The sequence below is a fragment of the Lemur catta genome, chromosome 9 (genome assembly GCF_020740605.2).
Source record: "Lemur catta isolate mLemCat1 chromosome 9, mLemCat1.pri, whole genome shotgun sequence".
Lineage (NCBI taxonomy): Eukaryota > Metazoa > Chordata > Mammalia > Primates > Lemuridae > Lemur > Lemur catta.
The window spans coordinates 25,840,109-25,866,436 of record NC_059136.1 but is presented as its reverse complement, the minus strand read 5'-3'; the positions used below and the strand labels follow the sequence as shown (position 1 = coordinate 25,866,436).

Sequence of the window (26,328 nt, the reverse complement as noted above, 5' to 3'; positions counted from 1 at the left end):
TCCTGCATGAAGTCTGGGATGGAAAACGGCTAGATGGTCACATGTTGGGTATTTAGCCCACTGGGCTTACTAGTTCCTTAATTCAGCTAAATGATAACATGACAAAAAAAGGCAGATAAATTTAACACTCTAATTATATAAATAAATGAAAGAGAAACATTTAGCAATAATTTTTAAGCCAGAAGAATCAGCAAACTCTCCAAAAGCAAAAGCAGAAAAATACTGTCAACAAAAAATATACAGAAATAATCCATTTTATTTGGAAATGTAGGGCAGAGGAAGAAGAGATGTTTAGCTGATAAAAACAGTGCTGGCTGGCCTCCATTTGCCCAGCATGGAGTGTCTGATTCAGCAGGCCCAGTGTGGGGCATGAAAATTTGCATTTCTAACAAGGTTCCAGGTGACTGCTGATGGTGATGCACTGATTAGTTTCTGTATTCTGGAGAAAGTCCGAGAGCTGTTCACACTCTGTTTCTTTTTTTTCTTTTCGTTAAAGACATGGGGTCTTGCTCTGTTGCTCAGGCTGGAGTGCAGTAGCACGATCATAGCTCACTGCAGTCTTGAACTCCTGGGCTCAAGCGATCCTCCCACCTCTGCCTCCCGGCTCACTGGCATTACAGGTGTGAGCCACTGCACCCAGTTTTTGTTACTCACATTTTTAACACATTGACTAACACACTAGAAAAAAAATTTTTTTCCTTGGGGCCACAGTGTCTACAAAAATACAATAAAAACTTCAAAAACAAAATGATCCCTTCTAATTTAATGAAAAATTTATTATTTTTTATTGTTTTCTGTGTGTGAGTTACATGCAACTTGAAAAATAGCTCACATGGCTCCCAAGGTAAAGAGATGTAAGTCACATAATGCCTCATGAAGCCCGGGGCCCCAAACTAGCGTGAGCTAAATACAACTCACATGGCAGTTAATGTGTTAAAAGAAACTAGGAGTAGCATCAGTTGGTCTAAAAGACATTGCAAAGTGAATTCTCAAAAAGATCAAGGAAATGTTTAGATTTACAGCATTTAGATTTAGATTTTCAGTATTAATTTACCCAAACTCCATTAACATTGCTTTTTTCATCCTCAAATCATCAGGCCAGCTCTCTAGGCAATGGTACCAGAGAGTAAAAAAGAACTACTTGGTCACGTGTTGCTATCAGTTCTGATATAACTTTTGGTTGGGGAAAATACTGCTGCCAGTATTGTGTGAAGGAATTATTTGGGATTTTACTGAAGATATTTATACCTGTATTCTCTGAACGAAAACCATAACAACATGTACCCTAGATCAGAATTCGCTTGAAAATCCAAGATATAAACTGTATACTACTTCCCTTTCTTAAGCAAAAGATATCAAACACTGAGTGTATACTAAATGATTATGAAGCATGAGACTACTGTTTAGTCATTGTGACCAGACAGAAGGTAAAATCTGGGGATCACAGTACCTCTCCAAGTGTGCACAGCTCCATGATTATCCAGACGGGGTTCTCTGTGATGACTCCAATCAGCTTCACAATATGAGGGTGGTCAAACTGACGCATTGTTACTAGGGAAGTAAGTTGTCCACAGTTATTTTTTTGGAAAACATTCAGTTTTTCTGAAGACTAGTTCAATTAAGACACAAGGTTGGCAATATGGGAACTTTAAGCAAGTTCAGCTTACAAGTAGATATAAATTGGCACAAAAAAGAAAATCCTGTCACTGGGGCATACGATAACCATAGCAGTAAACTCATTAGCAATTTTTCAGGGGAAAATATATTGTGAATAAAGGGTAAAGATTTTTTCCTATGGACAAATTTGACCTCGGACTAACCTTCTAGGTTTTCCTCTGGAAATCTGATAAAGTTTGAATGTGTAATTCATTTACTAGGCAACACTATGGCAAAAATCACTCTTGACTGGTAAGCTGCTGGAGGAGGAGGTGGAATGCGACTATAAATATCTGGTAGGAAGCCATAGCTAGGAGCTTCCTTGAGTGTGGAGACTATGATAAATGGGTCCATTCCTTGCAGGGCCCTGGAAACCACACCCATGGGGCTGTGACAAAGGATTTCTATCTTGGACAAAAGTGGTTCCTGCATTCACCACTGCGGCCTTGTCCCCTTGCAAGTAACTGGTTGCTTTCAGAGCCCTAAAGATAATTAGCTCCTAATAGGAAAAAGTCCATTTAAATTTTTTTTTTTTTTTTTGAGACAGAGTCTTGCTCCGTCACCCTGGCTAGAGTGCCTGGGCGTCAGCCTAGCTCACAGTAACCTCAAATTCCTGGGCTCAAGTATTCCTCCTGCCTCAGCCTCCTGAGTGGCTGAGACTATAGGCGTGTACCACCATGCCCAGCTAATTTTTTCTATTTTTAGTAGAGATGGGGGCTCGTTCTCAGGCTGGTCTCAAACTCCTGACCTCAAGCTATCCTCCTATCTCGACCTCCCAGCATGCTAGGATTATAGGTGTGAGCCATCTCACCCAGCAGAAAAAGCCCTTATTCCTTGTATATGTGTGTTTCTTGGAATTATCTCTTGAACCAGTTATAACATATTACTGGTTCCCTCATTAATTAATGATTTTATTACCTTCTCTTCTATTCCATTTTTATGCCTACTCTGTTAGGAAAAATAATATTTAAAATCACTTCCAAATGACGCCCCTTTGAAAATCTGAAGACCATGTTCATATTCTTTTCTATGTCTTCTCCAGACAAAAACAACTTCAGCTATTTCTTAAATGATATGTTTTCAAGCTCCTTCACTACTGAAGTCACTTTCCACTGACCAAGATCTACATTATGTGCATCCAAAGTTTGGTGCCCACTGTGGAAATATAATCAGAGCTGGGTAAGCCTGAAGCAGACAGGGCCCCTCACGGCTCTTCTTCTGGGTACCATATATCCTATCAACACACCCAAAGATCACTTTAGTTTCTTGCAAAGTCACCTCACTTTCACTTGGGATAACTAATGTTTTTCATTTAGGATAACTAATGTTTCACTGATGTTTGACTTGGAAAACTATTGTTTTCTTCTTGGAAAGGGTTACTCAGCTGTTGTTCAGGGAACTGTGACAGATGTAGTACACCTAAACTTCTATAGGGCTTTAACAGGTTAGATACAAAAGACAGGAAGTAGGACCTAGATCAGGGATTGTTAATCTTTCTCTGTAAAAGGCCATACAGTAAATATTTTAGGTTCTGAAGGCCATACAGTCTCTGTCCCAACTTTTCAGCTCTGCTATTGTGCTGCGGAAACATCCACAGACAGTGATATATGAAGGAATGAGCAAGAATGTGTTCCAATAAAACTATTTACAAAAGCAGGCCACAGCCCTTGGGCCTTAGCGTACTGCCCCCAGATGGGAAAACAACAGGTTATACTACTTTACCTATTGATTTTTTAGTTCAATCAAAAAACTAAAAAAGTGTGGATAGAGTTTCCTAATGACCACAAGACTCTCCTCTCCACCTTGTGCTGTTTATATTTTTAGTAGTTACTTCAGAGAAAATATAAAAGCCTTGATAATTACATGTGAGGATAATAAAAAACCAAAAGTGATAGTAAATAACACTTATAGTAAATTGAAAACACAACGATAATAAATACACTGGGTGTCTGAATGTTTATCCAAAAATATCACAGTATACTTAAGCAGTGAACTTAATCTGACAAGATACCTGATGATACATTTTGGATATAAACCAGGTGTTTATACTATATGTTTGCTTTTTAAAACTACCATGTCTTATTCTTAGAATACATGGGAAAATAGGAAGATAAAAAACATTAGTAGAGAAGACCTAGTCATGCCTAACTCACCCAAAGCAGCTTCATCAAGGGAGGTACAAACCAAAAGCCAGGGATGGAGGTGGAGAAAACCACTTCCAGCTAAAGTCACCTGGGAAGCCAGCAGAAGGCTCCTCTCCTCCTCTTAGGTTCCTTTTTGATTTTGTAGGACTAGGAACTGGTCACAATTCTTACTCCTTCACTAGTCTGTGAGCTCGATCAGGGCAGGGACTGTGTTTGTCTTGTTCACCTCTGTATTCCCCAGGGCCTGGCAGCATCTGCACCAATTCCAGTGCAAACATATTTGATGGTACAGGTACCAAAGTATAAAGGGAAAGTAAATCAATCTACCTTACAAGTAAAGCCTCATGGTTTACTTGGAAGAATCTGTAGATAGGTTCCTGTGCAAATTTAGAAATTAATTTGCAAAGCAATATAATAAACATATAATAGTTGTCTCATAAAAGTCAAAACATTTTTCTTCTTCAGAAACAGTTTGGATTTCACAGGTAGAAAGTCAAATAGAGTTCCACAGAAATTTCCAGAAACTTACAGGCTTCTTGAAGGAATTTCTCTCTCACGCTGTCCGAAGTACAGTTTTTACATGTTTTAATTGCAACCGCCAAAGCTGGATTCTCCTGTATTAGGGAAATTACAGAATCACACACACATGCACAAAGGTCCACTATATTAATCCATGGGCACATTCATGAAAAGCTGTTTGGTTTGCAACTATGTGGACCATGGACCAGACAGAATCAGAAATGTAAAATCTTAAGAATGAGAGAAAACTTAAAATAAAAATATTCTGTATAAAATCCCCTGAGAAAAACCAACATGCATGTGAAATGTTGCAGGCAATTCATTTATCCACAAATGTTTACTGATTATCTGTTACATGGCAGGCACTATTCTAGGTGCTTGGGATATACCAGTGAGCAACAGAGGCAGCAGTCTCTGCTCTTGTCAAGCTTACATGCCAGTGAAGAACAAGGACAGTAAACACAGTGAGTCAATTTTATAGTATGTTAGAAGGTGACAGTGAAAAGGGAGAGTGGATCAGTAAATGGGCAACAGGGAGGGGGCTACTGTGTAAGGTAGACCTCACTGAGGAGAACAGATGACAGCAAAGAACTGAAGGAGGAGAGGGAGCAGGCCAAGCAGCTGAGTAGGGGAAGTCAGGCCTGGCCAAGGAACAGCAGGGAACAGTGTGCACGGTGTATTCAAGGAACTCCAGCAGGACAGCAAGTCTGGAGCAGAGGGTGGGAGGTGGGAGGGAGGTGTGAGGAGGAGGGCAGGGGGAGGAGGAAGGAGGAGGGAGTAGAGGAAGGGGGAGGGGGGAAGAGAGAAAGGAATGGAGGGGCCAGACCACGTGGGATCTTCTCTAGGCCAATACAGAGATGCGGCTTTTACTGAGTGACATGGAGAGCCAAGGTCTGGGCAGGAGTACCATGGCCTGACCTAAAGTTTAGAAGGAACACTCTGCTGTGGTATTGAGAAGTGGGTGTAGGGAGGTGAGGTTAAGCACAGGGAGCTCAGCAGGTGGCTACAGCAGTAACCCAAGTGACAGATGATGGTGGCAAGGACAAGTGTGGTAGCAGTGGAGAAAGGGAGAAGGGCTGAGATTACAGATATACTCTGAAGCTAAGGCAAAAGTAGTTCCTGATGGATTGGGTGTGAGAGTGCCTAGTATATGTTTTTGGCCATAGAAATTGGCAAGACAGAAGGAGAAGATCAGAGGTTCGGCTTTGGAGGAGACAAGCTTGAGATGTCAGTAAGATAGCAAGGTCACACAGGTGAAGTGGGCAGCAGGATATTGTAACTAGAACTCCAGAGAGAAGTCTGAGCTGGACACAGAGATATGGAAGTGGTCCATGATGATATCGCCAAGGGGGGCAGAGGTCCAAGGACTGTGCTTTGGAGCTCCACAATGTTAAGAGGTCAGGGAGGAGAGTAGAAAATGGCCAAGGAACTAAGACGGGGTAACCAGCAAGACAGAGAAAAAAAAAATATTGCCTTGGAAGCCAAAAATTTTAGCTTTTCTTGAACAAGTTCAAAAGATAGAGCTTAAGAAATATCAGGGGCCGGGCGTGGTGGCTCACGCCTGTAATCCTAGCACTCTGGGAGGCCGAGGTGGGTGGATCGCTCGAGGTCAGGAGTTCGAGACCAGCCTGAACAAGAGTGAGACCCCGTCTCTACTAAAAATAGAAAGAAATTATCTGGCCAACTAAAAAAATATATATAGAAAAAATTAGCTGGGCATGGTGGCGCATGCCTGTAGTCCCAGCTACTCGGGAGGCTGAGGCAGGAGGATCGCTTAAGCCCAGGAGTTTGAGGTTGCTGTGAGCTAGGCTGATGCCACGGCACTCACTCTAGCCTGGGCAACAGAGTGAGACTCTGTCTCAAGAAAAAAAAAAAAAAAAGAAATATCAGGAATAAGAGGCCCTTTCAAGCAAATCAAGAGAATACCATGGATGATGATTCTGGATAGCAAAGTGTATATGCTTATTTTGTCCTTGGCTTTATCTCTGCTAGAATTATCTATTTATCTTATTTCATGCTATATATTTTTGTAAGGTGTTCAACACTATGTTATCTCATCTAGTGCTAAACGTCTCAAGTACCACTTACATGTTGACTTTGAAATTCTATTTCTAGTCTTGATTTTTTCTGTGAGCCCTGACTCACATATTCAACTTACCTATCATATGAAGGTCAAAGGTCTTACCCCAATGCCTACAAGGCCCCACACATGCCCCCTGGTGGCCTTCCTGCTTCCTGGCCTTGTTTCCTTTCGCTTTCCTCCGCATCCACTACTCTGCAGCCACACCGGCCTCCTAGCAGTTCTGGTCCTACCCCAGAGCCTTTGCACTGGCTGTTGCCTCTGTCTAGAACACGCTTCCCCACAAGAGTACTCACAGTCTGCTCCCTGCCTTGCTTCCAAGCTCTGCTAACATATCACCTTGTCAGAAGGTCTGTCTGACCACTCCATGTGGAAGAGCACCCTGACCTTCTCGTGCCCATGCACTGTTTTTCTCAGAGCACTCACTCCCATCTTCATATCCGGTGTATTTGTTTTTGCCTGACCTCTTGTGCCTTGGGTAGAATTTAAGTTCTGTAAGAGTAGGACCTTCACCTCTTTTCTCCATTGTGATATCCCTACCATCTGGACAGTAGCTATCACACAGTGGATGATCGATACATAAGTGCTGAAAGAATTAACTGAATCTCAAGTAAAGTAACCAATGGTAGGTCTTTGCCCATGAAACTTGTGAGTTACATTCTGCCCAATTATTAAAATACTATTTGATTTTACAGAACTCTAACGAGCATAATCTCAAAAAAAGACTTACCATAGGAACTTATAATAAAGATTTATAATAGGAGAAAAGATTGCTGTGCACTATAAAATTAGATTCCTGCATGAAGAATACTCATATATAAATACAATATACATGAGAAATATGTTCAACAAAATGGAATCCCTTGGGGTTGGGATTCTTTCAACAAATATTTAGTCAACTCTAGACTATGGATATTTAAAAAAACTTCTGTTGTATTTTCTCAGCTAAAATGGATTACTTATTTTAAAAGTGAATGACATAAAAAGTCCAACCCACCTATTAGCTGTGTGATCTGGGAAGTCATTGTATGTTAGGAACTTGAGAATGCTTATGTATTAGGAATTTTAGAGACAGGAAGGAAGCTTGGAGATCATCTAGTTAAATTCCAATAATTCAGGGTCAAGAAGCCTCACCTCCCCACATTTCATAGTGAGGCAGAGCCAACTCTAAATTTAGGTTTTTTTCACTAAATTTATACCCAGTGCTCTTTCTACTGCATCTTGCTTCTAAGAGCAGAGTTAAGAGAATGAGGACTATAAACGACAGGTGTAGGGAAAAAAAAAAAAAAAAAGAATTGAAAAAGGAGCCGGACAGCTAAAAATATAGGTTCTCAAAACTGAAAATTAAAACACTGAACTTCTAATTCACTTAGCTCATTGGTGGCAATTATCTGTTGTCTCTGATAAAAACAACAAAAAGAAAACTTTACTCTTGGTTATAAAAGTAATGCTCAGTGCATCACTGTGTATGTGTAAAGGATATAAAAATTGATGGCCACGGAGTTACTGAGGAAAATATGCCATCTGCAGTTTCCAGAACAGGGCCATTTAAAAAAAAAGGATCAATTATCTGTGTTATTATAACTTTATTAGAGCCATGTCTGTACACCTGTTGTTATTATGCAAGTTTAACAGTTTCTTGAGCAAGTATGTACAAGCACGCATAACAATGTTTTGGTCAATGATGGACCACATATACTACGGTGGTCTTGTAAGATTATAATGGAGGTAAAAAATTCCTATTGCTTAGTGACATCGTAGCTGTTGCATTATTTATGTGTTTGTAGTAATGCCTACTATGCTGCCAGTCATATAAAAATACAGCAACACAATTACACACTGCACATAATACTTGATAATGATAATAGAAGATTATGTTACTGGTTTTTATCATTAGAGTGTAATTCTTCTGCTTGTAAAAAAAAAAAAAAAAAAAAAAGAGTTAACCGTAAAGCAGCCTCAAGCACGCCTTTTAGGAGGTATCCGGAGGAAGGCAGAGTGATCACAGGAGAAGACAGCAACAGAGTGTTACTGCCCCTGAAGACCTTCCAGTGGCACAAGATTTGGGGGTGGAAGACAAGGATAGGGATGCTCTTAATGCGTGTGGGCCTAGGCTAATGTGTGTGTTCGTGTCTTAGTTTTCAACAAAAAAGTAAAAAAGTTAAAAATAGAAAAAAGCTTATAGAATAAGGATATAAAGAAAAATGCTGGCCGGGGCTGTAATCCTGGCACTCTAGGAGGCCTAGATGGGAGGATCGCTGGAGCTCAGGAGTTTGAGACCAGCCTGAGCAAGAGTGTGAGACCCCATCTCTACTAAAAACAGAAAAAAAATTAGCCAAGTGACTAAAACTAGAAAAAATTAGCCGGGCATGGTGGTGCATGCCTGTAGTCCCAGCTACTCGAGAGGCTGAGGCAGGAGGATCACTTGAGCCCAGGAGTTTGCAGCTGCAGTGAGCTATGATGATGCCACAGCACTGTAGCCCAGGCAAGAGTAAGACTCTGTCTCAAAAAAAAATGTTAAAAAAAATTAAAAAGTTTATAAAGTAAAAAGGTTATAGAAAGCTAAGGTTAATTTAATATTAAAGAAAAAAAATTTAGTATAGCCTAAGTACACAGTGTGTGTGTGTGTGTGTGTGTGTGTGTGTGTGTGTGTGTGTGTATATATACAGTCTACAGAAGTGTACAGTAATGTCCTAGGCCTTTACTTTCACTTACCACTCACTGACTCACCAGAGCAACTTCCAGTACTGTAAGCAACATTCACAGTAAGTGCCTTAGACTGGTACACTATATATAATGAATGTAATAATTAATTAAGCTCTGTTGCCCAGGCTGATAGAGCAGTAGGCACAATCACACCTCACTGCAGCCTTGAGCTCCTGGACTCAAGCGATTCTCCTGCCTCAGCCTCCTGAGTAGCTGGGACTACAGGGGCATGTCACCATGCCTGCCTAATCTTTTTATTTTTTATAGACATGGGACTTTTACTATGTTATCCAGACTGGTCTTGAACTCCTGGCGTCAAGTGAACCTCCTGCCTCGGCCTCCTGAAGTGCTGGCGTAACAGGCATAAACCACCAAGCCCAGCCCCATCTATCTTTTATACCATATTTTTACTGTACCTTTTCTGTACATAGTTATGTGTAGATATACAAATACCATTGTCTTACAAATGCCTACAGTGTTCAGTATAGTAATGTGCTGTGCAAGTTTGTAGGCTAGGAGCAATAGGCTACACCATATAGTCTAGGTGTGTAGTGGGCTATACCATCTAAGTTTGTGTAAGTGCACTCTGCAATGTTCACACACAATGAATTGCCTAATGGTGCATTTTCCAAGAATGTATCCCCATTGTTAAGCAACGCATGATTGAACTATTATTCTAAAATGATATTTTAAAATCACCAATCTAATAAAAAAAGACATACAATTAACAGGTGTTGGTGAAGATGTGGAGATATTCACTCTTACACATTGCTGCTAAGAATGGAAAAAGGTGCAGCTTCACTGGAAATCAGTTTGGCAGTTCATCAAAAAGTTAAACAATAGTTACCACGTGATGAAGCAATTCTACTACTGGGTATACACAAAAGAGAATCAAAAATATATGTCCACCTAAAAAATTGTACATGAATGTTCACAGAAGCATTTTAATAGTCAAAAAGTAAAAACAATCCAAATATCTATCAACTGATGAATGGATAAACAAAGGGTGGTATGCAATCTATACAGAAGAATATTATTTAGCAATAAAAGAAGTACTGACAGATGGGCAACATGGATGAACCTTGAAAACATTATGCTAAGTGAAAAAAGCCAATCACAAAAAACCACACATTGCATAATTCACTTATATGAAATGTCCAGAATAGGCAAATCAATGGAGACAGAAAGTAGAGGAGTGGTTGCCAGAGGCTGGGGGAAGGGTGGAATAGGAAATCACTGCTAATGGACATAAGGTTTCTTTTTGAGATGAAGAAAATGTTCCAAAATTGACTGTGGTAATGGTTGCACAACTCTGTGAATACACTAAAAAGCACTGAATTGTACACTTTAAAAGAGTGAATTTTAGGTCTGGCACAGTGGTTCATTCCTGTAATCCTAGCACTCTGGGAGGCCAAGGTGGGAGAGGCTTGCTTGATGTCAGGAGTTTGAGACCAGCCTGAGCAAGACAAAAAATAGAAAAAATTAGCCAGGAATGATGGTGCATGCCCGTAGTCCCAGCTACAGGAGGATCACTTGAGCCCAGGAGTTTGAGGTTGCTGTGAACTAGGATGCTGCCACTGCTCTAATAGCTGGGGCAACAGAGGGAGACTCTGTCTCACAAAACAAAACAAAAAAAAGTGAATTTTATAACATGAAAGTATCTTCACTAAGCTTTTGCAAGAAAAATAAGTTTAAAAATTCACTCATCTCTTTTGTAGGGTAAATTAGGGCAAGTTAATATTCTTTTCTTGAAAACACAGGTACGTGGAATATTGGCTATTTTTGATTCCGGCATCTAGTATGTCATTTCCATCCAATGCAACAGTCACATATGGAATTTATTACTGATGACAAAAACTGAAAGATCAAAATGAACAAAAGACAGACCCAGCCCTGTAGGAGCTAATGTTCCCATTTTTTTGGTTTCTAAATATACCAAATAAGCTGACATGTATTATGAGCTTTATAAAAGCCAATTGTAAATACCTAGAACTAAGGACTCATGAAGACAAACAAGAGACAATTTAAATTTAAATAGTCAAAATTAGTCCAAATTTTTTCTTAAAGGACTTACCGGACTCATATAAATGCCCTGATGTACATCTCCAAACTGGCCTTCTCCAATACATCGTCCAAGTTCTATTCTTTCTCTTTGAATCTCATAATCCCTTGCTGTAAAACATGATCCACACACCACTAAATACTTCAGTACAATATTCAAAATGTAGAATTAACAATGGACATATTTCATTATCATCCATAAGTAAAAATTTCATCTGTGGCATATTGATCTAAATGCTTTAAACAGAATGGAATTCTCTTAAATAATATTTTATCAGTAATTTATGTATCAGTTAGGGTACTGAATGAATTACCAAAACAATGAGTTCCATAAAAACTAGATTTTCATGCTGTTCCTAGTTTTTGAATAACTGATTTATATCTATTTGATAGTTTCTTAAATAATTGCTCCAAGTATTAAATTATATGCTTCATTAATAAGAGCTATTAGTTTAGTATTAATATATGAAGGCTATAAAAACATAGTTATTTAAAGCAATTATTTTATAAATAAAGTTTGCAAATATGTAGGCAACATAAAATTGTGTCATAAGTAAACTTTATGTTTTGAATGTTTAAGAGTTTTCCACTTCATTATAATCCTATCTCTATATTATTCATGAAGCTAAAAGAGTTTAAAGAGGTTGTTTCTAAAAATCAATTTCAAAATTAGATGACTTGGGACCAAGGTTTAACATGTGAGCATAATACATTATGAGTACTTTCTACTTTTGAGAGCATGTGCCTCAAATTCATATATTAATTTGTTGTGATTTATACAAAATCAATTATTTAGTAGGCTGTTCAGGAACATGGAAAGAAAATACCCACTAGCAACATAATAAATTGAATTTTAATTCCGTTAACTACTTGGTAATTTGATTTATTTCAATTAAGAAACTCATCCCCATAGGTTATATATATTCCATCAGTGTAGTCACTGATGGAATAAACCAAGAGCCAAATATTTTTAAATGTTCTCCTTGGTTTATCAAATTGTAAGTCATACAGAACATTTAGCCCAAAATTTAGATAGTTATTTTCCTCTTTAAAATCACTTTAGCTAGTAGTTCCATTGATTTAACAGTATGAGTAAACCAATGACAAATAGTTTTAAAATAAAAGTTAACTGAAAACTGAAACATCCCATATATCACTCTATAGAGGTTGCAATTGCAAGTAAATGCAGTTATTTTAAAGGAATCCTGTTACCTTCATCTATTCCATAGCATTCTGTATTGCAATTAAGAGAGAAAAAAATTGAAGACCTTGCTTAGAAATAACTAACAGCAATGAGGTTAATAATACAAACTTGGAGAGTACATTTCAATATTTCATTTTTACAATATTTTGAGCACAAATATAATAGAGGAGAACTAAAAGCAAAAACTAAATATCCTCAAATTAACTCAATGTTATTTACACAATGCTTTTAAATTCCTATCTCATAAATTTCTATATAACAACTTCTTTTTGTGGGGTCTGGATAAAAGTCAGTCATGTTTGACATTTACTACTCAACTGTAAATAACAAACATACAAAAAAAAATTTGGATTCTCTGCAGGAATGTATAAATGACTACATGGCTAATCAAATAAACTTAAGTTTAAATATTTTTCCAAATTGATACTGGTAGTCAAAATGTATACACTTAAGTTTCAGTTCTTGCCTCTGTTTCCAATCACTCTCTAATACAGGAGCTCTTGAAAGGCAACATAGGCCCACTCAGAATGATACATGCCTGAGAAGGCTAGGTTGTTTCTCTTTATTTTGGTAGTGCCTCCTCAAAGTATGCAGAAAATCCAAAGGAGAGCATCTTTTAAAATATTTACACAATAGAACAAAGCACCTGAAACATTTATTTTATAAACATGTATACCTCTATTACATTCAGAACATTCAAATTCTGATTTACTAAGGTTTCTGAGGCCTCTTTAAGAGGTAAGTTTACATTTTTTATGCAAATGAAATTTCAAGGGCTTATCCAATCCAAGATCTGGGGACTATATAGTCTAACACGAGATCTGGGGCTTCCATATTTTCCTCAATCAACAAGCTGCACATCACACAGAAAAGAAGAATCTTGACATTTCCAGGCTGTATGAATGTCATTTAAGAGTTCAGTTTCTCTCCCCACCTCCCCCCCCCGCCCCCGAGGTATACAGAATGAAGGCTAGAAGCTATTCATATTGGTTAGTCAATGGCAATAAAGAACAAACAATTTCAAGAGGGAAATGCAAATCTTTGAGTGTGAATATACACTCATACACACACATATTTAAATAATACTTATTTGCTACACAGGGAAAATAATTAATAAAGGTTCTATTATCATGGAGCCAGAAAACAAGATTACAAAAATCATGTAATTAAACTGATTATAGATAATTTGAGTTTTAGGCTTCTGACCTCAGGGTGGGCACATACAATATTGCATTCTAAACGTTGAAAGAATACTTCTGTTTACTACCCAATGAGGTATTAAAAATAGTTCTAAGGGATAATATATATCAAAAATTTTTAAATATGAGGAGGTATCTGTCAAGCCTGAGCAAGACCAAATCAGAAGTCTACTTACTTGAGGGCATGGTGTAAGTATCTTCTTCATCTATAATCTCAGCATAATCGTCTGTTTCTGTTGAAATGAAAACAGATATGTTTAAAGAAGTTAAATATTTGACCTCCTGGCCTTTAATGTAATTTGAAAAGGCAAAATCATCTGCCTAAATTGTCTACTATGCTGATATATTCTTAAATCACTATTACTCAAATTTTGCTCATACATGAGTCATTTATGGAAATAAAAGTGACATCATTATCCACTATGTTATAATACACAGACTTGTTTATCAGAGAGAAAACAGGGCCAACACAGAAGGCTCTTGTAAAAGAAAAAAAAAGACAGATATGAGACAACTATGTATTCAGCGATCCCCAACCTTTTAGGCACCAGGGACTGGTTTCATGGGAGACAATTTTTCCATGGACTGGGGGGTAGGAAGTGCGGGATGGTTTGTGGATGTTTCAAGCACATTACATTTATTGTGCGGTCAAACCTCTTTGCTAATGATAATCTGTATTTGTAGCTGCTCCCCAGCGCTAGTGTCACCGCCTCAGCTCCACCTCAGATCATCAGGTATTAGATTCTCAGGGGAAAGGGAACCCTACATAAACTGCGCACATGAAGGATCTAGGTTGCATGCTCCTTATAATAATTTAATGCTGACACTGATCTGACAGGAGGCAGAGCTCAGGCAGTGATACGAGGTGAAGCTGTAAATACAGATGAAGCTTTGCTTGCTCATCTGCAGCTCACCTTCTGCTGGGTGGCCCAGTTCCTAACAGGCTACAGACCAGTACTGGTCTGTGGCCCAGGAGTTGGGGACTGCAGATGTATATGATTCAAATTAACCAATCTGTACTGACAGTAAAACTCTACCTCACCTATACCAGATAATGTGTTTAAAAGCACATTGTTGTCTACTGGGATTTTTCCAAACAAGACTGGTATTTCTAAAACACAGTACCTGATTTTATTAATATTAATAGTTCAACTCAACAGCATAATCAGAACTTTCTCCTTTATTTAATTTTGAAACAGGGTCTCTCTCTGTTGCCTGGGCTAGAGTGCAGTGGCATCATCATAGCTCACTGCAACCTCAAACTCCTGGGCTCAAGTGATTCTTTTGCCTCAGCCTCCTGAGTAGCTGGGACTAAAGGCACTTGCCACCACACCTAATTTTAAAAAATTTTTTGTAGAGACAGGATCTCACTATGGTGGTCATGCTGGTCTCGAACTCCTGGCCTCAAGTGATCCTTCTGCCTCAGTCTCCCAAAGTGCTGGGATTCCAGGCACAAGCCATTGCGTTCCGGCAGAATTTACTTCTTAATGTATAATCATCATCAAAAGTGATTAAAGAAAAAAAAAAAGCCTGGCTGGCAAAATGTAACACCAATAAATCAATTCTCCTTAAGACATTTATCATATATGAATTATTCCTAAGTCCTATATGATAGGTAGACAATCTATTTCCCTCCCTCCCTTCCTAAGACATGGGTCTCACCATGTTGCCCAGGCTGGGACTAAAGGCACATGCCACCATGCCCAGCTCTATATTATTCTTACATGTTTATCAATAATAATATTTACAGGATTTAAAAAAACTTATTCTACTCCAAACTTTACATTCTTTTATCTCTGTATTTCTCCCCCTTACCCTATTCTCAGTGAATGCTAGGAACACCAAACTGGCATTCTGTAGGCCTATAGCTTTGCTTTTGTGTAAGATGGCTTATAAAAAGACCTTGTGGAACAAAATTTGGGATAGAAGGCAGCTGCTAAAGCACTTGTAACAAAAAGGACTAAGTGGGGGAGGAATCTACTCTAACAGCTAAGACAAGGGAAACAACACAAATCACACAGATGGCCATTTGCTAATCATTTACTCTTTTTATTCCATAACTTAACAGGCTCAACTTTATGATACTTTGTTAAGGAAACTAATGCAATTAAGGCTGCAATTTCCCCAGAGCCCTTACTGCTTCCTGTCATATAAAGCATGTGTCTTTTAGGTAAAGCACAGGGCTGGCCCTGCTGTGGCCGGATTCTGGAGGGAAAGCCACTCAGACTCCCTCCCACTGTTGCCATGTTACCCAAACTACTCAAGTCTTCACAACCCAGCACTCGGCTCTTAGTATTCTTAAGCAGATGGTCTGGGCTCATCAACACCACAGGCACCACAGCCTCACATGGCTGCAAAGGATCACTGCAAGCCTGTCCAGAAACCCAAGTCTCTCAGGTGACCAGTGTCTACTGCCTGAATGAAGACATAAAACTAATGATGACAGCCATGGCAGTGACCTCTACCTGATGGGGCTTACACTGGCTAAAGCTCATGTTGGTTCACAGCCAATTCTGGTTTTAGCCAAAGTATCAGCTATTCAGAGGTCTCTCCTCAAACTACTCTGCTCCCACCCCACTGCCCTGAATCATGCTCCCTGACTTATTTTCCTCCTTACCTATAAATCCCTGGCACTATTTTGTTTCTTTTTTAACTGTCTTCCTACCTCTTCAGAAAGGGGCATTCACTGGGCCAGGTGCAGTGGCTCACGCCTGTAATCCTAGCATTCTGGGAGGCCGAGGGGGGAGGATTGCTTGAGCTCAGGAGTTTGAGACCAGCCTGAGCAAGAGTGAGACCCCGCCTCTACTAAAAATAGAAAGAAATTAGCCAAACAACTAAAAATAGAAAAAATTAGCTGGGCATGGTGGCGTACGCCTGTAGTCCCAGCTATCCAGAAGTGTGAGGCAGGAGGATCACTTGAGCCCAGGAGTTTGATGTTGCCGTGAGCTAGGCTGACGCCACGGCACTCTAGCCCAGGCAAGAGAGTGAGACTCTGTCCCAAAAAACAAAACAAAAAAAAAAGGGGGGGGGGCATTCACTGGAGCAGAATCCTCATGTATCTTATTCACCACTATGTCCTCAGTATCTAAAATAATGCTTGGCATAGAGAAGTCCTCAAGAAACACATGCTAAACAACAAGAATGAACACACTACGATAATATATACCCTTGGGAAACTGAGGCAAAAGAGTTAAGTAATCTGTGCGAGGCAGCATAGACAGTAAATGGTAGAGCTGCAATACATGGGACAAGGTACACATCACACATTTAGGGGTAACCTGGTTGACCTTAGGAAAGTCACTTGACCTGGCTATGCTTTCGTTGTGTCCGCACGTGTGAAATGAGAACATCAACCCTTGTAGGAGTGTTATGACGATTATAAGCAATGCATTTAAAGTTAGATCTGGCCCTGCATGTAATCAATGATCAAGAAATCTTTGGAAAGAAATGTTGGTTAGTCAAGAAAAAAAAAGAAATGGTAGCTCTTTCCATTATTATTTTGCTTCTTCTGGGGACTCTCTGAAAGGGACCCGGCAGTTGAGGGTCTGGGATTCCTATGTGCTGATAACTCTAAGTTGGTCTTCTCAGTTTGACTATAATGCCTTCCAGGACTGTCTCATTTTATAAAATCCTCAGTAGATACCAACCTCTGAAATAATTCTGAAGGAGTAAAAACAAACTAGCTAATATATATCAGGCTAGCATATTAACAGTGATTTGGAAAAAATCATGTTGCATATATTTGAATTAATCTATACAAAACCAGAAGCATTTTTTATGAAGCTATGTGAATTCTATATAAAACCTCTGAGGATGTATCAAAACTATCTGGGAATTACTTATCATGATATCTGGGGTGAGTTGTGTACTATGATGCAATGTGAACAGAGAATTTATGGAGCAGAGTCAACACTGTTGAAGGTACATGGATCTGCAAAGGTTTGTAACCTGCCACACAGGAGTTTTCAAGTGTTAATACTTGGCATATTTCTCTAAGAATTCTTGAGATTGATTGGGTTATATTTTGTTTTTCTTTCCTGGCTTTTAGGATTATACAATAGTATGACACTGATATGATAGGTATTTTTACATATTCAAGGGCCCTGACAAATTGGAGTCCAGCCTAAAACTGCCTGGGTCCCCCATATAATGGTAACATAGAAGGAAAATATAAAGAAAAAAAGAAACAAGTTCAACGACCTGTGCACAAATAAAGGAAGCTAGATTTGCATTCTCTGTTTAATAAGAATGATGACAACTAATATTACTGAGAGCTTACCATATGCTAGGCACTGTTATAAACAATTACGTACGTTGTCATTTAATCCTCAGCAAACTTTTTTGCCATAGTACTATGATCAGCATCCCTGCTTCACAGGCAAGAAACCGAGGCACAAAGGAGATACATAACTTTCTCAATCAGTGGCAGGCTGGTGTTCAGCACAGCACTTCAGTACAGAGCATGGGCTCTGAAGTACCATGATTTATCTTTTATTATTTTTCACAAAGTTTATCAGGACTTTTATTTATGAGACCAGATACCCTATGCTTTGAAACTCTCGAATGTTCTCCTATGGATATTTTGGAATTTTTCGCCCAACATGGGCACAGTTTTGCTCCAGGGATGCTCACAGGAAGGCTCACCTGGACTTGTGTACGTAGTAGACAATTTTAGGATTCCTGGCCCATGAGTTGAAAATTTAAAAATAAACATTAAAAAAAAAAAGGAGACTTCTAAAACATTGGACAACATTATAATTTGAATGGTTTGGTATCACAATATGTGGTAAAATAAAAAAGATGAGAAGACATATTAAAAGGATAGAAACTGACAGCTCAGAAAATAGGAGAGAAAAGTCATCAAGTCCTCATTTCAAAACAAGGTAAAAAGAGACATAGTAAAGTCACTCCTGAAAACATCAACATGCGTGTGTACCATTAAAGGTTCATGCCCTGTCATTTCAACAGCCTGATACTTCTGGGGTTACTGGGGAGGGAGTCAGTTTAGAGTGTGGGAGGTATGTCTCAGTGGACAAGGTATACCATCACTTCGTTTGTCAATAAAAGGAACTGCACAAAAGTCTTTAAGCTCAAAAAATTCTCAGGTGCTGAAAACATACTGATTCCCCCCTGTAAGAGGCAGATAATGTCATTCTGTCCCTACACCTCCTCCCTCCTCTCATGGTGGCATCTGTGCACTGGCTTGGATACCAGCAATTCTAACAACTTGTTCCCCTGACTGGCTTCCCAGCTGCTCCCCAGGGGGGCTGGGCCCCAGTCAGTGGGGTTGGGAAGTTTGAGAGGTCATTAATCCCATACACTAACATCTTTACACTGACTAGGTTATTTAAGCAATTCAACAGACTAACCAATTTCAGTTTCTTATCCAACCTGGATGACCCAGATGTCCCATTAACTCCAGAGGCATCATGAAGCAGTAGTAGGGAAAGGGTTCTTTTCTAGGAGCCAAGAAGACCCCACTCGTTCTTAAATATTATCTAGCTATATATCCTAGATCAGGAATTGGCAAACTGTTTTTGTAAAAGGCTAGACAGCAAATATTTTAGACTTTGCTGATATATGGTCTCTGTTGCAAATATTCAACTTTGCTGTTCAAATTATAGCCTGTAAATAGCCAGAGACACTTGTAAACAAATGAGTATTATGTTCCAATAAAACTGAAAAGTGAATTTCATATAATTTTGACATCACAAATAGTATTCTTCTTTTGATTTTTCCTCCAACCATTAAAAAATGTAAAAATCGTTCTTAGCTCAAGGGGCAGTATTAAAACAGGTGGCCCATTTTTGGCCCACACGAACCCTGACAAAGACCAACTGATTAAAGCCTTAAGGCTGAGCATATTCACCTATAAAATGGGGTGAGTATTCTTGCCCTGGCTAATTCATAGTATGAGGAGATTCAAAAGTAAGGAAAATATATAAAAATGTTTACAGACATTTATTTTAATTTTTATGCTTACATAGTAATCCTCACAATGACCACTTGAGACCTGTTACAGATAGACATGACATGAAGCAATTTGCTTAACTAATCACTTGGTAATAGGATTGGGCAGTGAAAAAAGGGTGAGGTTGGAGCCTTAAGACCTTGGAGTCACTCTCAACTCTCTGATTATCATTTTCCTCATCTGCGAAATAGTAAAGGCAATACCCAGTGATATTCTAAGCGATGCTATGAGAATCAGGAATCATGTCAGGAGAGCGCTTGCACACAGGAAGCTCTCAAAGAATGGTAGTTGCTAATTTATTGCTATTATGGAATCAATCTAAAAATGAAGATCAAATCTCTGGCTTCAAATGCAGAACATGCACTTTTTCAAAGACATATTTAGTTAAGCTCTTTCACTGCAATTGCTCAGCTCATTATACTCAAGTTTATCAGTGTCTTGATTCTATCACAAAAATGATCACAGGTGAAATATTCAGTAAAAGCATTCCTTCATTTTATTATGAGAAAAAAATATAATTCCTCCTTAATTTTAGTTTATAAAATCTTACTTCTTTAGTATAAAGTTTCATGCAGGCAGGAAACAAAATGAATGGGAAACATAAGACACTAAATGTGACTTTAAAATTTCTAGCTTATTTAAGTGCTATCAACTATTTGAAAAATAATCATTATCATTATTGTTGATATTCCCCTAATTACATCAGCTTGTATAAGTCTCTTTTTTTTTAATTTTAAAAAGAGACAGGGTCACTCTGTCATCCAGGCTGTAGTGCAGTGGCACAATCATGACTCACTATAGCCTCGAATTCCTGGGCTCAAGCGATCCTCCTGCCTCAGCCTCCCCCGTAGCTGGGACTATAGACATGTGACACTATACCCAGCTTGTGTGAGTCTTTAAAATCACTTTTAATTCTTTCCTTTCTACTACCACATTCCTAAACTAAGAATTATTATATATACTTGGGAAATATAGTTTATGGATCTTTATCATTTACAGCTTTCATGTATGACTAATTTTTGCTAAATGACCATTTTGATGATTTTCTAGAGCTTTAAGGTTTTAATAATGAAATCTAGAAAATTCACTACAAATACATACAATTCAACCACTGAGAGGTGATAAACTGAAAGTTATCTTTTCCGTGTTAAAGCCCTAAACAATGTTTAAGAGATCATTTTTTCATACCATCCTGTACTTGGTTCTGTTGGATCAAAATCACATTTTGCCTTTCATAAAATACTGAACTATATTTATTTCTAGAAATAATTATCTCATAGTAGTAACACAAATGTGAAAATAAATATTACCGTCCCCACTAATTTCATCTGCAGATCCAGGTGGCATGCAAAGAAAGAGGAGTAGGGAACAGAGGGAAGGAGAAAAAGGAAGGAGAAGAGGGGAGAGAGGGGAAAACATACTATTAAAATGACAAGTAAACCAAAGTGTAAGAAAAATTTTAAAATTACCCCCCAAGGTTCAATTCAAAAAATCAAAGGAAGACTATATAGTAGTAGTATGTTTACTTGAATTTGAGGGCACTATGCCAAGTTTTAAGCTGTCAACACATTTACACAAAGTTATAGCTAACTGGTTTCTACCACAAGCAAAATTAATTTGATTACCTCTCACAAAATTAAGTATTCAAAACTGTTTCTACTTCCCTCAAAGGGAATTTGTGTCCTCTTAGATAAAAATGCAAACAAACTAGTCTTAATGTGTATGTTAAATGATAAACAGGTGAAATAAGCCTAAGCCCTCAGCGTACCTATTACAAGGAACCAGTGGACTTAAATATTACATGGTAGATGTAGGCCAAGTCCACTACAATCAACTATGGGGAGGTGCAGTACCTTGAAGCTCTGCTGACAATTAAGGTCCCATTTAAATTTATACAGAACAACAAATTTTGTTCCTAACAGTTTGGAGAAATTACTATTTCGATTATTATAAATCTTTACTTTCTTAGAAAACTCTCCAAATGGCAGATCTGCCTCTACTATGCAGCATTCCTGTATCTCTGCCTTCAAAGCATGAAAAGCAGACAAATGGGGTTCACTTTCACCATTCACCTTCATTTAGCTGCATGCTAGTGTAGGAAATCCACCATACAAAAAATGTGGTTCTGCCAACTCCTGAGGGAAAACACTCAGACAACACAAATTTAACTGAGAAGCTATTTCTCACCTTATCATGCATTTAAAAACCAGCAAACAGGCAAACATAAAGTTTTCTACTCAAGAGAGTAGTAGCCCAAAGATCGTCAGCCACAAAACCTTGCCCCCAGTTATTGCTTCTGAACACTGAACAGCGCATACACTAATATTCAATAAAGCTATGATCTGTACAGGACCATCTATAAGCATCTAGTTAGTCCGTTTCTTGGGGGTGCCTTGGTTAATAGGAGAGCCTGTGCAAATATGAGTGCAATACCCGTAGAAGGAGGTTCATGGGAACAGAAGACCAAAGGAAGAAAGCGTCTAGCTTTCTTAACTTTATGTTGGCAGTGACTGACTCCTTTATAAAGAGGCAAGGAGAGGAAAGAGAAAAATAGAAACAAATTATTTCAATACAACAGACAACTTTTGTTACATTTTAAGGCACATCTATAAAAACAAAGATAAAATTGCAAAGCTTTTATTTGACTACTTGCACACCTATCTCTTACTATGAGTGTTGGGTTTTAAAAAAACATACTAATATTTTAAAATGTAATTTCCTGTTTTAGCAAAGATTAGCGATACAGAAACGACATGAGACTGTCCTAGCTTTGCAGATGCAGCCAGTTGAAAGTTCAGATATTTTTACAAATAACAAAACTAAAACAAAATGAAACAAAACAAAAAATAAACAATAATTCAAGATTCTTGTAAACATTTAACATTCAACCATAAAGAAAAAGAATTGCAGAAAACTTGCAGATCTTGATTTGTGAAAGAGTTTTATGAGCAATTTCTTGCAAATCATCATCAAAGACACAGACTCACAGACCTTGAATATACTCCTTAAATAAATTACCTGGTAATGAGGATGTTTGAATACAAGAGTTTCAAAGTCTCTACTAGCATCATTGATTCATTTGCTTGCCCATTCACATACTCAAAACTCATTTGAAAGTCAACTGTACTGATTGACAAGACAAATCTCAGTCCTCCAGGAGCATACAGCACAGCAAGAAAACAAATACGCAACAATTACAGTATGGCATAGTAACAGCGATAGTGGACATGTGTCAAAATGAAGTCAAAGCAAGGGATATAGTCCTTTAAGATGCAACTGTCATTGACATGTGATAGGCACAGGCAGCATGCAAAACTTAACTGCAGCATATATTCAGGACAACTTGAATCAATGCTCCTGGGTTACAGTCCTCAAACTTGGCCCAAATAAACTCTCTACTTATGTTAATTTTGCCTCAGTTTTTTCTTTTAGGTTGATGCTGGGAATAAATTTGGAAGATTGAGTTAATGTGGATTTGACAATGCATTGGACATGGGAGGAGTAAGCAGAGAACAGCATCAAGAATGACACCGAGGATGGTCTGATCAGCCAGAAGGAAGAAAGTGCTACCTGGTGAGTGGAGAAGCGAGGAGAGCAGCTTGCCCTGGAGATTAGGAGTTCATTTCGAGTATGTTAACTCTGGGATGTTATTAGACATCTGAGTCTACATGGTGAGGAGGTAGTGGCCGCAGGAGTCTGGAGTTCAGGGGATAAATCTGTGACTGAGATAACAATCAGAGAGTTACTGGCATAATACAGCCCTGAAATGCAGTGAAATCCCCGAGGGGGTGATATGGCTAGGAGGAAGTTGCAGAAGAACTGAGTCCTGAGGTCCTCAAGCATGAAGGAGATAATGGTGAGGTAGGAATAGCATGGTATCCTGGAAGCAAGAGAAGGGCAATTTCAAATAGGAGCAACACTGAGCAGCAATAACTCTCTTATAAAAGAGTTCTTCTGCTGTAAGAGGACTAGTGGCCGGGTGGGGGGTGGGGAGTGAAGTCAGAAGGGAGCTTTTAAGGTGGGGAAACCTCAGTATGTGATATGCTAATGGGAAAGATCTAGGAGGGAGAGAGGGGGAGAGAGGGGGAGAGAGAGGGAGGGGGGGGGGAGAGAGAGAGAGAGAGAGAGAGAGAGAGAGAGAGGAAACCCTAATAATAGGGGAGCAGGGAGAATTCATGAAAAGCTATCAAGTGACAGGGGCTGGATTGGTAGGAAGTTAGTATTAGGCTGGGACAATTCATCTACTGTCAGACCAGGGCAGGCAGAGCTTAGGGCTACAGATGGTGGCAGGTGGGTAAAGGTGGGTACAGAAGTTCTCTTTTGTTTGTAAATTTTCTCAGTGAAATTGGAAGCAAGTCATCAGCTTACAGTGAAGATGGTGGAGAAAGTGCTGGAGGTTTAAGAAGGGAAGGCTTTAAGTGGCTGTGGGACAACCAGGAGAGAGAATGGACAGGAAAGCCCCACCTGAGGTATATGGTCAGGAATCAAAAGTGAGACCAAAGCAATGCTGTTGTGTTTTTTGCCTTAAGATTCAGGTACACTACAGCAGATGTGAAACAGACAGAGGTGGATTTAATCAGACTGTGTTTCTGTCCAGTAAAAGAAAGTAAGAGTAGGGCAGAGGTGATGGGAGTGTTTGCTGAGAGGGATGCAACCATTGGTCAGGAGTTTTAGGCTTGTTAAAAAAAGAGTGAAGACACAAAGAGTGACGGAGGGACAGTAGAATAATGACAGGGCCAATGGACTGGAGATCCTGGTGGGGTTAAAGGGTTGTTGGAGTTGCGTACTCAAGGACTAAAGCTATAAGAACAGGAGGTGGTGGTTTTCTTAAAATTGAAATCACAGTGAGGTTACAGCTATAGATGAGGTATAGGCATCACAGGAGTAAGTGATTGTGAGAAGTGGAGGACAGGACCACTGGAAGAACAAAAAGACCAGGTGCTGGAAGAGTCACCTATGAAGAATAGTGAAATCCTCCCAAACTAGGATGGGGGATATGGGAGACAGGACAGTGAGCTGAGTGGGTACTCAGAAATTTGAGGAATGTAGGAGAGCCTCTTTCTGATACTTGAGATTCAAAGCTGGGTTTTTGAGGGAGAATCGTCTGGAAGGGGCAATGAGAAGCAAGGAATACTTAACTCACCTCCAATCCTAGTGCTGCCAATGGCTGTCAGCCATAACCCACAGGGTTACAGGGCACCAGTGCCCTCTGGGTAAGAGCTAACTTTGGTTAGAGGAAGGTGATAAGAAGGTTCAAAGAAGCTGTGGATGTACAGGAATCCCAGAAAACACAAATGAAGGGTTTTAGAGGCTGGGCAAGAGTATGAGATGAAGACAGCACAGGGATGTGCAAAAAGTATGGGATCGACAGAAGAGTTAGGGGCATGTGAGGGAACAAGTACGAATAGGCACAATAATGAAGGATAGGACAGCCTTGCTAATAAACTAACAGAGAAAAACAAACTAACAAAAAAAAAAGAAGAGAAAGATCACTGTTCCTTGTCTGATTAACCGCATGGACTGTAACTTGTCTTTAACTTGCTGTCTTTTAAAATTAACTGCCTGCAGAGATTGTTCTTACAGCATTCGAAAAAAGCTGAGCAGACAGAAAGGAAGTATAAATCCTCCTCCTTGATTTCCACCACATCAGCCCAGCCAGAAGACATTTCGACATTTAGGAGAAACTGTAAAGGGAGTCTCCAGAAGAAAAAAAGGAAAAACAGACACCCTAACCTCTCACAGCTGTCTCCTGCTAATCGGTCTACAACAATAAGTTTTTCTTCACTGCTTTACACCCCCAGTAAAAAGTCCAAGCCGCTTATCCTCCGTGCCAGCACTCCTTCTTTCCTTCACTTTCATGCTGTGCCCTTTTCTCTTCTCTCTTGGTGGTGGGGAAGTAAAATAAACTTTTACTTCTTTCTTTCCTAATCTTTGTGTGGAAAATTCTTTCTCCACCTGCGTAGTCGTGAGCCCCCACCCTAACAATGAGATTAGTTTAAGTGGATCAGTATTTTCCTTTGACCATACCTTAATTCTATTCCTTTCCTCAAGCGTTAGGGTTTGGTGTTGACAATGCTGAATGTTACCTGAGCTCTGTCCTCCAGGAAAATGGTCTTTCTAAAAATCATCCAACCTAGGGTGGTCACAGGGTAACCTCCTGCCCCAACAATATTTTAAATCCATGAATTCACACTGATGTTTTTAAAAAAACTGTCAAAGAGCAACATCTGGCTAGTGAGGTAAAAGTCATTATTTTAAAAACTGGTAAATAAAGGAAAATAAAAAGGCAATTTTCCTGTCTTTCCAACAGGAACTGTTCCCTAGGGTGACTGAACAACTGATGAAGGAAAACTGTCTTTAGAATGCAAATACAATCTGAAGCCCCCCAGCAAACTGAATGGACCCCTTCTTGGCCAAGGGGACCCCAGAAAACCCTAAAGCTGAGTTCTGGGCCATGAGAAGGGAGGTCAGATATGCTTCTTCACACCCTCCTCCCTTTTGAGAGATTTCTTTTGTAACAATGAGATGCTAAATCATTAACATGCCTAAGGCTATAGAAGACAAAGCTTCCATCACACCTGCAGGCCATCAATTTACTTAACAGATCACCTGAGTTTCAGGTGGCTTTGAAATCTCCCTTCAATAATGGGGTATAAGCCCCAGCTAAAAATAATGATAATAATTAGCTGCTACCCCCATTTGTATGACTGCCACTCTGGAGTGACAGGGAAGCTGGTGGTCATAAAGATTCCTAATTTTCTCCCCATAGCTGGTGACCCTAGAGATTC

The 26,328-nt window shown here is 39.1% G+C and overlaps 1 protein-coding gene across 10 annotated transcripts in view; it reads right to left on the bottom strand.

The window, feature by feature from the left end:
* Nucleotides 1-26,328, bottom strand: part of PTK2 (protein tyrosine kinase 2) — a 258,855-nt gene that overhangs the window by 65,441 nt on the left and 167,086 nt on the right. For 6 of the 10 annotated variants that reach the window (XM_045560796.1, XM_045560797.1, XM_045560799.1 and 3 more), the window contains 5 exons: nucleotides 20,851-20,868; nucleotides 13,746-13,802; nucleotides 11,180-11,277; nucleotides 4,330-4,414; nucleotides 1,451-1,551 (listed from right to left, as the gene is read on the bottom strand). In XM_045560796.1, coding sequence (XP_045416752.1) covers nucleotides 1,451-1,551; nucleotides 4,330-4,414; nucleotides 11,180-11,277; nucleotides 13,746-13,802; nucleotides 20,851-20,868 — 359 coding nt within the window. The remainder of the gene's footprint in view (nucleotides 1-1,450; nucleotides 1,552-4,329; nucleotides 4,415-11,179; nucleotides 11,278-13,745; nucleotides 13,803-20,850; nucleotides 20,869-26,328) is intronic. The other 4 variants (XM_045560794.1, XM_045560795.1, XM_045560801.1 and 1 more) reach the window with 1 other exon arrangement.